At 49.0% G+C, this 12,091-nt stretch overlaps 1 protein-coding gene across 1 annotated transcript in view; it reads left to right on the top strand.

Annotated features, from left to right (window-relative positions):
* KSR2 (kinase suppressor of ras 2) overlaps positions 1-10,814 on the top strand; it is a 280,870-nt gene extending 270,056 nt beyond the window's left edge. The window contains exons 17-19 of the mRNA XM_054005981.1: positions 2,649-2,780; positions 9,787-9,916; positions 10,677-10,814. Coding sequence (XP_053861956.1) covers positions 2,649-2,780; positions 9,787-9,916; positions 10,677-10,814 — 400 coding nt within the window. The remainder of the gene's footprint in view (positions 1-2,648; positions 2,781-9,786; positions 9,917-10,676) is intronic.
* Positions 10,815-12,091: the final 1,277 nt, after the last annotated feature.

Below are 12,091 nucleotides of genomic sequence, written 5' to 3'. Positions count from 1 at the left end.
TTCTGCTCTGAGATGAAATCTAGCTTTATGCCAGGCTGGCTACTCCTCCCACAACCCTGGCACTCCAGCTGGAGCATCTGAGGTCCTTTCATCTGACCGACCAGCCGACACTACAGCATCCTAGCTCCTAGAAGAGAGCACTGAGGCTGTCTCCAGTTCCCCTTCTGCAATTAGAAGGCGGTCTTGGAGCAGTGACATAAATCTCGCCTTTGTCCCAAGGTTCTGAGTCTCACCTATTCAAACTCCCACCTGATGCTCCCAACACTGGCCAGCAAAGTGACAAAGGAGCTGAACTCATGACACCCGCCCCCCGGCCATGTCACTTTAGACGACCCAGGTGACTCAACATGCTATTGCCGAGCTCCTAGGCCACACACCTGACTTCCTTGAGACAGTTACAGAGCAGGCAATCGGTACTTTGTGCAAGTCCCGCTGCTTGCTAATGCTGACCTGAGTTCACTTCATTAACTAACAGTTGTTTAATTGCTGTCAGTGATGGCTTCCCTAGGGATTATTGCTCAGTGTAATATGGCATCTGTTTTTCATAAACAGGACTCTAGGGAAGGAAAAGGTTGAGCTCTGGGTCCTAGGCTGTGCCCTTGCTGGGACGTGAGTGATGAATGTTAATGTTCTAAGTGCCAGGCAGGGTCAGTGTTCGCTCCTGGTGCCAGCATAGATTACGAAGTGTCCTTTCAGGCCAGCCGGTGACATAAAGGTTATTGCTGGAGAGGAGACATTGGAGACCTAGTGAATCTCAGTGGTCATGAATTAGGCCTTGCGTGAACTGATGTGGTTCAGTGGGTGAGACAGCCGCCAGGCGTTTAAGAGACCCGCGTTCTGTTCCCAGCACTGCCCCGCTGGGTGACCTTGGGCACGTTACTTTACTGTTATTACCTTTACTTATTATTTGTGTTGCACCAGTGTTATAGGTCCTCTTCTGCAGCACCGGCCACAATGTGCACTAACAAGGCTGGTCTTTCACCCTGATGGAATGGAGATAATAATGTTCCCCCACCTATTTATACAGTGCTCTGAGAGCGCTGTGCGAGCACAAAGCATCATCATTATTATTGATTGATTGATTCATTGACTGATTTTATTATTTCCCCAAGATGCTGAATGGGCAAAGCTCAAGCCATCGGGTCAGTGAAATGCAGCTGAAGGGCTGTGCACCGCAGTGTTAAAAAAATCTATTCAAGAATAATGTTTGTGAAAACGAGGGGCAAAGTGGCCTCTAATTAAATTTGGCATTGCATTACTGGATGACTGTGCGTATCCATGGACCCTCACCCACATATATATGTCCGCAAAGCTATTGGTAATAAAAATATAGGGTGAGCTTTTCAAAGCCAGCTCCGAGATTTACCATGCAACTCCCATTCAATGAATGGCCATTGTCTGTCTAGCTCCCCTACTCAATAATGAAAATGTTAGCCCGCTGTTGCTAACAACACTGGAATAGCTCTCCTCAAAAACTCCTCCTCCCAACTTGCAGATATAATATGACTTTTTTTCCTTGAGTTGCTAGTTCACACGCCCATCTGGACCTTTCTGCTCTATTTAGATTTCCTGACGATTTCCCTTTTGTAATATGGTGTCTTGTCGCGCTGTAGCAAATGCATGAAAAGGGCTTTTCTGCGGTTCAGTTGCATTGCTTATATTGTTCTGTACAAAATGGTTTGAGTCAATGAGGAAGCCACTTGCTAGGATTGCTTTTGTGTGTGTCTCTGACATATTTCCTGTCATAGACTCCTAGACTTAAAGGCCAGAAGGGCCTATCATGATCCTCTAGTCTGACCTCCTGCACATCACAGGCCACAGAACCTCACCCACCCACTCCTGCAAAGTATTATATTATGTATATATCAGGCATTGCTGTAATGACGGCCTGAAATTCCAGGGTGTCTTTTCTTTCACACAGGCTGTCATTTGCCGGGCAAAGTCTTCTCTGTTAGAGCAGTGTACGTTTGCAAGCCCTTTGCTGAAGTCAGCGGAGTGACTCCAGAATTGCACCAGCATACCAGATCAGAATTTAGCCCTTTGTCCGTTTATCCCTAGCCGCTTTGTTCTGTTTTAGGACCTGATCCTACCTGGATTGACTCCAGCGGCACTAATTCCAAATACAGTTTATTACTGGATAAAGTTTTATCTTTTGCTGGAGTGGATTTCTGAGACGGTCGCTTGTGTAAAGAACTCATAGCATTGCGAGACTCTAGGGCAGGCGCTACACAAGGTTTCTTCACACGACGCTCCTGACTAATCTCAATCCCAATGGAGCTACATCGCTCCATTTCTACCACCCCGTGTGAGTCCTGGGCTTCCACGAACAGAGTCCACCTGTGCCCTGTTGTATAGTTGTTTTGTGAGATGGCCAAACATGCACATGGGACAAAAGTGAGGTCACTCATTTTGTTTCTACTTGTGATTTATTTAGAGGAGTTAGAACACAGGTGCTACCCTAGAATAACCACTTTATTGACCCAGTGAGGTAAACCCAGTTTGCCTCTGGACTGAACAGTCGCAGTGAGGGCGTGCAGCCTTAGCCAGTTGCTACCCCAGGTTGTCACCTCATGGTAGGGACCCTCGTAGGAGGTATGGTTGAGTGGCAGCTCAGTGACGCTCTCGCTATCGTCTTCCTGTCTCCTCAGGAGGGAGAATAAGCTGCGGATCCAGAACGGCTGGCTGTGCCACCTGGCCCCGGAAATCATCCGCCAGCTCTCGCCTGACACGGAGGAGGACAAGCTGCCCTTCTCCAAGCCCTCCGACGTTTTTGCACTTGGGTGAGTCCAGTTGTGGGCCCAAGCTAATATTTGGCTGTGGGGAGGAGTTTGTGGTTGGGGGTGAGCCCATGGGCTAGCACAGTGTTGCTGCATTCTGGTGCTGCTGCAAAGCAGGTGGGAAAGACGGGAGGGAAGTGAAATGGAACTGAAGGAATCCATGTTGTTGCAGCAGGAGTTAAGTTACTCTCTTGGTCTCCCAGGCAGATTTTTGGTTTGTGGAACAGTCCGAACAGGGGGGAGTCCGTTCCAGGTGGGAGTAGGGTGTGTGTGTGTGTGTGTGTGTGTGTGTGTGGATTCCTTGCTGGGAGGGCACCTTCTTGCCTATAGAAAGCCTGTGGAATGCAACAAAGCCTGCAGTATTCTTTGTGCTACAGAGCCACGTTCCTACCAGCCCAGTACATATGTGTTAGGGGTTTGTGGAAAGGCCAGGGAAGTGGCTGGACCAGGCCAATCCAGGATGGCTGGTTCAATCCATTAACTGTATGGATCCATTGGCCATCATCTCTATGTTGAAGAAGGCACAGAGGAGATAAAGGAAGTGACTGCTGCAGCCTATAGGTCATATAGCATCTGCCAGCTGGCTGCCCCACATCCTGGGGTCTTGGCCAGCCCGAAGGATTCTTTCTCTCTTCTTCCTGCCAATGCTTAAACTAGTTTGAAAAAAGTGGGGGCTGTCATAAACTGGGAGCCCCAAATTTAGTAAGAGAGTGGTTAAAGCGCACCCATCAGCAACCCAGCTTGATTTTTAAAAAATATTTAAATATTTGTCTGCCGGGTCTGCGACCCTTGCGGCCTTTCCCCACTTTAAGCGCCATTCCCCGTGTTGCGTGGGGGGATGAGATTGTCTCCATGCTAAATGCTGCTATAGGGAATGCTGGAGAAATCTCACTGACCAGACTAAACTGGGGACAGACCTCAACTTAACCCTTTCTTCTAAATGATGGAGTGTTGCATCGTTTAGAAGAGCCAAATTCCAGAGTTGACCCTTGTCTCCAATGGACTGAATCGAAACCATAGTCCAAAAGCCATCCCCCAGCTTGGGGCAAGATCCCATTTGACTTCAGGACTTCCACTTTGTTACTGGGGCCAACTCCAGAAAACTAGATCCACCTTCAGCTCTCGGGTTTTGGGTTCAGACCCATCTTTCCCCTATAAATACTTCATAACCTGAACATAGGTGAAACATTTTAGAGAGCCCGGCTGACTGCATGTGACGCGGTGGGTAGGAGAAACGAGAAGAGTTCTATACTCTGAATTCTCTAAGGACCTTGATCTCCATGCTAGATAATCTAGAACTACTTAAACATTATTAGAATTGTGCTCGAAAACTGCGGACAGTAGGGGAGGGGCTGTTAAATGACAGGCAGTAGAGTAAATGGTGAATTTTTCTTCCAGTTAGAGCATCTAGTGCGCCATTAATCATTCACACTATCTAATAGAAAATATCCTTTGTAAAAGTGGCTCAACCATTTCCCTGATCAAAATCTTCCTTGAGGCAGACATCGGACTATCGGTTTTATCCGGTGGATTAATTTTCCTTTGTGCCGTATTGATGGACACCTTACCGACTGCAGCATATAGTGATTAGTTTATGCGACGCTGTTATCTGATGAGATATTTCCATTAAAAAATGCAGGAATTAAACCAGTTTCTGGTGTAACTTCAGCATTTTAAAAAAAAAAAAAGAAGCAATTAAGGGATCTTATCAAACTAAGCAAAACCCATTTGCTTAAGGCTTAAAGTTATTATCTGAGAGCTCTATGCCTGTTTAAAGCAGCCGTCGATTTCTTTGAAAAGTTTTCGGTGGTTTTGTTCTTCCTGGTTCGTAATATCCTCTCAGCTGCTGGGAATTGATTTTAGTGGAGATTTGCCAGTTTCCACCGGCTGAGGCTCTGGTTCACAGATTCTTTTCCGGATGGAATTTGGGACCAAATCGTGCCCTCTCGCTGGGACTAAAAATGGCAGCAAAGGGTAATAGGCATAGGACTTGATAAGGCAGCATTGCCCTTCTGCCCCCTTTTGGTCTCTTTCCCCAGCGCACTGCAGGACCGCACTAGTTCTTCTCCTTTTGGTAAGCATCAGTGGGCAGATCGTCAGCTCGGGTCATTGATTTCAGTGGCACTATAACAACTGACATCACTGTGGCTTTGCCCCCAGATTTGGCTGGTGTTCTGGTTCTTCTGGAGTTATGGGTGGCCTGAGGAGATCCGGCTCCTGGGGCACTGAGAATTACCAGGGTATAGGGAAAGCCTGCATGGCCCCTTTCTGCTAAGCCTTAGGGAGCAGGGTAGTCTAGGCATGGCTCTGCTACTTCAGTGCCTCTGGTTCATTCCTCTAAGCAGGGATGGTCTTGCTGGTTGGCTGACCCTATAGGGGAGGGATAGCTCAGTGGTTTGAGCATTGGCCTGCTAAACCTAGGGTTATGAGTTCAATCCTTGAGGGGGCCATTTAGGGAACTGGGGTAAAAATCTGTCTGGGGATTGGTCTTGCTTTAAGCATGGGGTTGGACTAGATGATCTCCTGAGGTCCTTTCCAACCCTGATATTCTATGATTCAAAGTGTCTGCAGTGGGATCTAGGCTCTAGTCCCTAGGAAAAGATTCTGGCATAGAAAAAGTTTTATGGAGAAACACCGAATGTCCAGGTGATTAAGACTTTGCTTCACAGATGTTCTACATTAAGGAGGAGGAAAAATAAGGAATGGAATCAATCAATTTAGCAATGTTTAAGTGTCAAAAAGCTAAGAGATGCCTTCAGCTCCACTGCAGTAATTAATGTTATACGTCTGGTCTGATAGTTACGGAATAACCCTACACGGATCTGGGCAAGGGAAAATCATGCTTAGAAAAACAAATTAATTAAAGCTGGTTGCAGCCATCAAAATAACGGAGGCGACTGCAGGATGTGGTCTAGAATTGAAAAGTAAACTCTGGAAAATGAGTTTTCAGAGTGGGCCCTCTGAAAATTCTCTCTGGAAGCCTCATCCTCTTCGCATTCAGGAGATGGACAGCTGCAATCTTTGGATCTAAAAACTGCTTTGCATTGAATCGCTGACCATCAGTAGTGACTCTCAGCTGAGCTGGAAGGAGTACAGCTGCCTGTGAGACGGTGCTGTTAGACTCAGCCTTTCAAAACACTCTTATCCCCCTATCTAACCTGCATTGCCTGAGCCTAGGAAAGGGAACATATGACTATATTTATACGTACAAAGCTTTTTATTTTCCCTTCATCTCAGACAATACACGTTTATCAAGCAGATTAACGCAAGAAATAGTTCAGGTATGAGAACTCATTAGAAATACTCCAAATACCCACAGTAATGTTTCAGGTTCCCATTCCGTTGGGAGTATAAGCCTCTTAGGCACACTAATTTCTTTTTTTGGGTGGGAGGTTCACATGTTGGGTGCCCAATTTGATATGACCAGGACTCATTTTTTCAGCAGCATGGAACACCAGTAGCTCCTGTTGACCTTGATAGGGGCTGCAAGTGCTCAGCACCTCTGAAAACCAGGATCTAGCATGTCAGATTTAGCACCTGAAAACAGGCATCCAAAATTAATGGACACTTCCCAAGATTGAGGCCTTAGATACCATTGCACTTAACATACCGCAGTGACGGGCAACTTACAAATACCATCGGCAGACAGCACCCCTTCCTCTAATTGTGCTGTATCCAGTCCAGTGGACAAAATTGTCTCTAAATTATTGGATACTGCCAGCTGGACCTGCTCCCCTGAACCCCAAGACAGGCATAGTTCTGGAGCAAGAAATATTTTATAAAATGTCTACCCCCCCCCATTTTGTAAAGATGCAGACTTGTCACTCAAGGCAACTTTAGAACGGTTTGTATTTATATTATTCACAGCCCATGGATCCTTTCAGCTATAAACCATCAAGAGTTCCAAACTTGGGGTCTGATCTTGCCTCCCCTCTGCTCCAATGACTGTCACTGATGAGAATGGCACTTCCAGGCTACCACCACTGTCTTCAAAGAGGAAGCCCCTAACGTTACTAGTCCAGTATGCGAGGAAAGGACCGAGCCATGGTGGATGGACCCGGGGCCAAAGGCTCTGAGCTGCCCCGGTTTATGCCAGAAGGGAATTTAGGCCTGGTGCCCAGGTTGGTGACTGGCACGCTAAAAAGCTGCAGTGAGACCTGCCTCATCCCCAAGTCCCCTTTTAGACATTTGTGCCTTGAACATAGTGAATGTGAAGAGAGCTCCTGGCATTTGTTGTTGGTGCTGCTGGGCTTTGGTTCTCAATCAGTTTTATCGTAACAAAAACAAACAAACAAACAAAAAAGAAATGAAGCGAAAGTTCAGTAGATGCGGAAACAAGAGAACCCTACTTACAAAAGCACTCTGTGTGCAGCCGGTGAAATATTCCTTTCTCAAGCACATTATTTCAAAACAAACCCATTTGGGGGCCCAAAGGCCAGCAATACTAACACAGTACAGACAAAAATTCCCCAAGAAACCTTCCGATTAATCCCAAGAGTCCACTTAAATGCATGAACATTTACTTTTTCATAAAGTCCCGTTCTCCAGACACCCGATAATAAGCCTGGTTGTCAAGGGAGCAGGGAGCAGACAGCTGGGTGAAGGCGAGCTAGCTGTTGAATGCATCTCCTCTTGGAAGTGATGTTGGAGGCTGTCTCTGGTCCTAGAGCAGCAGTGAGAAGTGTAGGCGGCTGGCTATGGGGAGAGAAGCTGTTTTATGCCCTCCTCTCCCACTAGTTCCATCTAGGGAGCAGGAGACATCTGTGCTGGTGAGGTAGGAGCCCAGCCTAATTGTCTGCCTTCTGGATACTTCACAACTTTGTAACTGTGCCCCCAGCTCCAGTTTTCAGATCCAGTTCTATTGTGAGCAAGAGAAGAAATCTCAGTGGGGTCATGGGGGGGAAGGGAGGAGGGGAGTTGATGTCCAGGGAGACTTAGATCTTCCTTTCACGCTGGCTGATGCTTTTCAGGACGTCTCTCATTACCCTGTCAAGGTGCATTTCCCCTTTGACTTGATGGATTTCTGGTTTTCAATTAATACCTGAAAGATGAAGCGCGCGAGGCTGTATTCCTTTCCTCCCCTTCAACCTATTTTGCATGGCACCGCGATTGCTGCTGTCATGGACAATCTTCTTTTTTTTTTTTTCTTCTCCCCCTCAAGTCATGTCTTGGTGGTGAGTATTATAAATGTGAAGCAGAACAATGCCCATGGACAGGGCTGTCCGCCTCGGAGCGCTTTTGAAGCAGAAGATTGATGTTTCTTGCAAAGCTGAGGGAGGTGGCTCAAAACTCCTCTCCCTCCACAGTTGTGGGGCTGGGGAGTCAGGGAAGAACATTGCCCTCTACCATGGATGGAGGCCATGGGGACGGGGCTGCACACAAGTGGCTTTAAACACCTTTGTCCTTAGCTCAGCTGTGCCAGACGTCCGGATTTGAGCCCTAAGCTTGCATTTAATAAAATGGGTTTGCAACCCTCATAGTTGTGCAGAAAACCTTATAAATCATGAGCCCACTATCAGCCAATGAGGTGTGGTCCCCCTGACCCAGCCGACCCCGTCTCAGGGGCTTGTTGACTCTGAAACCATAGGGACCCGTTTTAAATGTTAACACTGTAAACTGATGATCACCTGTGCAGATGCTACCAACACGGGTCTCTTCTGCAATCTCAGACCACCTCCCAGGTGCCGAAAGACCCGGCTGGCCCCGGCTCAGCTGCCAAGATCTTCAGCTTCCCCCCCGACAACACAGTTCAGTTCCATCAAGACACACCGCCTGTGGCACATTGAAACCCCCTCGTGCTGGGGCGGTGCACAGCAAATGACACGACGTACAAAATTAACGGTGCTGCCTGTGCTATCCAGGGCCACGTCGACCAGCTCAGCTGTCAGCTGGAAATGAAGCTCCTGCAGAATGTTCAGTGGGCTGCACCAGAGCGACGCAGAAGTCAGGTGCAGCTCACAGCAGAGTACATGGGGCTTGGCTCATTGTCTGGAGTGGCCAAGTAGCGAATGGGTGGAGAGTCTGACCGACCCTCTCCATCCCAGGAGGTCCTGCCCGGTCAGGAATGAAGATCCCAGGTGGGGTGGGGGAGCTTGCATCACTGTCCAGACAGTCCCTACATTACGGACAGTCTACATACCACATATCTGCCTCTGGGGCTCTTGATCTAGCACTGGGGAAAGAATGGAAAAGCAAAACCTCCTGTTTCTACAGCGCTTGCTTCCAGATGCAGCTGGAGCACTGCAAGGCATATTTACCCCCTGCATTCGCTATTAAGCTGCTCCCTATGCAGCAGGTTCAGCCACTATTACAACACTGCAGGAGCCTCCCCCTCGAAGTACCAGGCTCACCAGTCAATCTGTTTGTGCCTCCCATCCAAGAGGCCTATTCTCGTCTCGGCGGGCCAGATTCTTAGCGGGTGTAAATGGATGTAGCCCCATCAAAATCAATGCAGCTGCACCAGTTTTACACCAGTTGAAGATCTGGCCCAATATGTGCTAGAAAGAGTGTAGGCGGGGGCGGGAATGGCAAAGGTGCCTTTTACTGTTAATGAGAGTTACATTCACATGTAAAATTCCTGCAGGTCAAGGTGAGACTGTGCCGAGAATCCCTAGCAAAGGGGAGGCAGTGTATTGGAACCTGGGGCTGGCAGTCAGGAGAGCTGGGTTTTCATTCAGAGTTTGCCAGCGACTTTGGTCAAGTCACTAGCTTCTGTGCCTCAGTTTCCCCATCTCTGAAATGGCATTAATACCCACCTTTGTGGGATGCTTTGAGATCCCTGGGTACAAGGTGCTATCTACATAGGAGGGGGTAGCGGTGGTGTGAGAACATGCCTTCTCTGAGAGGTCTACCTTGGATGCTGAAGAAGGACTACCCCTGGCAGGGCATATTCGATCAGTGCTGATGGGCAGGGAGAGAATGCGGCCTGGCTCCAATGTTCAGAGTTACCCTCTGCTGCATCTTTGGTGTCTAGGTCATTCTAACGCCCAGTGCGACTGTCTCCTAACAGCACCATCTGGTATGAGCTGCATGCACGGGAGTGGCCTTTCAAGACGCAACCGGCAGAGGCAATAATATGGCAAGTGGGAAGAGGGATGAAGCCCAACCTCAGCCAGATCGGCATGGGCAAAGAGATATCGGTACGTGAGGTGGCAGTGTGGTGAGGTGGGTGGGGGAGGTGCTCCCATTGTGACTCAGCCAGGAACCACTCTAGCGTCTCCCCAAATCACCTTTGCGGGGGTGGCCCGTGGGCCAAAGAAAATGCGGGTGGTGTTGTGTGCCAGGATCTAACTTCTCTTCCTTGTGTCTCAGCCAGAAGAGACTGCCAGGGTGGTGGAGGCTCACGCAGTCCCTGGAGGGGAAGGAGCGCCTCATGTCACTCCACAGCAGCCACGTTTAGACCCACTTGACCTGTTTTTGGTGGGCCCCGTCCAGCTCTTATTGGCTGGAAGGAGAAAGGGGTTGTGGGTAGGGGGAATAAAGGGGAGAGCTGCAGGGCTCCAGCAACAAAGCAGGGTGTATCCCTTCCCCTTCCAGACAGGGAGGGAACACAGCTGCTCCGTCCTTCCTGCATTTACCCAGCCAGGGTCTGGGAGGTGGCATATGCTCCTTTGAGTGAACTCCACTGTCCCCCCCCACCCTTCTTTGCAAGAATATGAGGCCCAAGCTACAGAATTCACGTCAAGATCTTCCTCAAAGTTTGGGACCTTGTGGGCAGTGGGGAATTTGTTTCAGCCCATGATAGAGATAGGGAGCAGATGCAAAGTTCCCCAAAGCACGCGGGTTCTGGGATCCAGGGCATTGTCTCGGCCGGTCTCTATCTGGGTATGTGCAGTCCCAGTAAAGTGTGTGGAGAGGGCTGACGCCGCTGTTTCATTCTCTGTTTTGTGCGTGCTGCAGGACATCCTTCTCTTCTGCTGGGCGTATGAACAAGAGGAGAGACCCACCTTCACCAAACTCATGGAGATGCTGGAGAAACTGCCAAAGCGGAACCGTCGCCTTTCGCACCCTGGGCACTTTTGGAAGTCGGCAGAGTAAGGCTCCTGCCCTGTATTTCCACTGATTCTCCCCTCTTTGCGCCTGGTGTTCTAGCTCTTCCGTGGGTCAGCCCCTTACACAAGTCTGCCAGTAATGTTGCCCATTGGCATTAGGGTGGGTGAAGGAGGGGAGTGGATCCGGATTAACAGGGAAGTCCTTCACCCCCACCCATAATGGCAGCACTCCCCTGCTACCTAACCCAGCAGTCCCTGGCCTGTGGTCCATGGACCATTGGTGATACAGGGAACACGTGTCGGTGATGCTTAGGGAGCTGGCTGGTCACATGGTGACCATCTGTAAAATGGGGATAAGGATCCTTACCTCTCTTTGTAAAGTGCTTTGAGATATGCTGATGAAAAGCGCTATATAAAATTAGGTATTGCTATTATTGTGCTGGCTTTTCTTGGTACTAGCTGCTGCTATGGGTGCAGTTAAGCTGCCTCCAGTGGGATTGCGGTTTGATAGAGCGGAAGAGGGAATGGGCTGCACTTGGGGTCTGGGGTGACTGGAGCTCCCAGGTGCCAGTGGGAAAGGAATGTTCAGAGGCCAGAGGAGCACTGGTGAATGGGGTGTGGGGAAGACCGGGGGGCCATCTACGTGCTGGTGAATGAGGGGAAGGGAGGTCTGTGGGGTGGTGAGTGGGGCAGGGAGAGAGAGGTGGCTCATATGGTGGTGAATGGGTGTGGAGGAGGTGACTGCGTCCCAATGTGAAAGAAGTTGGAGAACCCTTGCCCTAGACATAAAGTTCAGCGTTTAGCTGTTACATTCCAGGCACGGTTACTCATCAGAGACATACGAGTTTTCCAAAGCATCAGCATGCCTTTGTTAGTTAATCAGACAGGGAGAGGTTCCCTGCATCCACCTCCCCCGACCCACATATCACCCGATACTGCATTAGCAGTATCCAGCGGGAGCTGTCACTGAGTCAGCACTGGATCTCAAACTGGAGTTCCTAAAATGTGTCTTATAGCAAAATAGTGCCCATCCTTGTGTTGCTGAGACATGACGCACAGTACGTATGCTTCCAGTACAGTTCTAAATATACTTACCAACATGGAGACGACTTGCCTGGCCTTTCCAAAGGCCGTTAACGTCTGGCCCATGATTGCCTCACACTGCGCCATGGCTTCAGAGAGAAACTGCTACGGTTTCAATATGTTCTTGTCAAGGACGTTTTCATTTTTGAAACTGAGAAGTCAAGAGAGGTGGTGATTTGTGGGTAGCCCATTGTCTCCAGGGGGCCATTCGCATGTGGGAGTACAGCATGGGTCAGCCTT

The sequence above is a fragment of the Malaclemys terrapin genome, chromosome 16, assembly GCF_027887155.1.
Source record: "Malaclemys terrapin pileata isolate rMalTer1 chromosome 16, rMalTer1.hap1, whole genome shotgun sequence".
In the NCBI taxonomy this organism is placed as follows: domain Eukaryota; kingdom Metazoa; phylum Chordata; order Testudines; family Emydidae; genus Malaclemys; species Malaclemys terrapin.
Note: the sequence above shows the minus strand (reverse complement) of the source record. Positions and strands in the feature narration are given on the sequence as shown.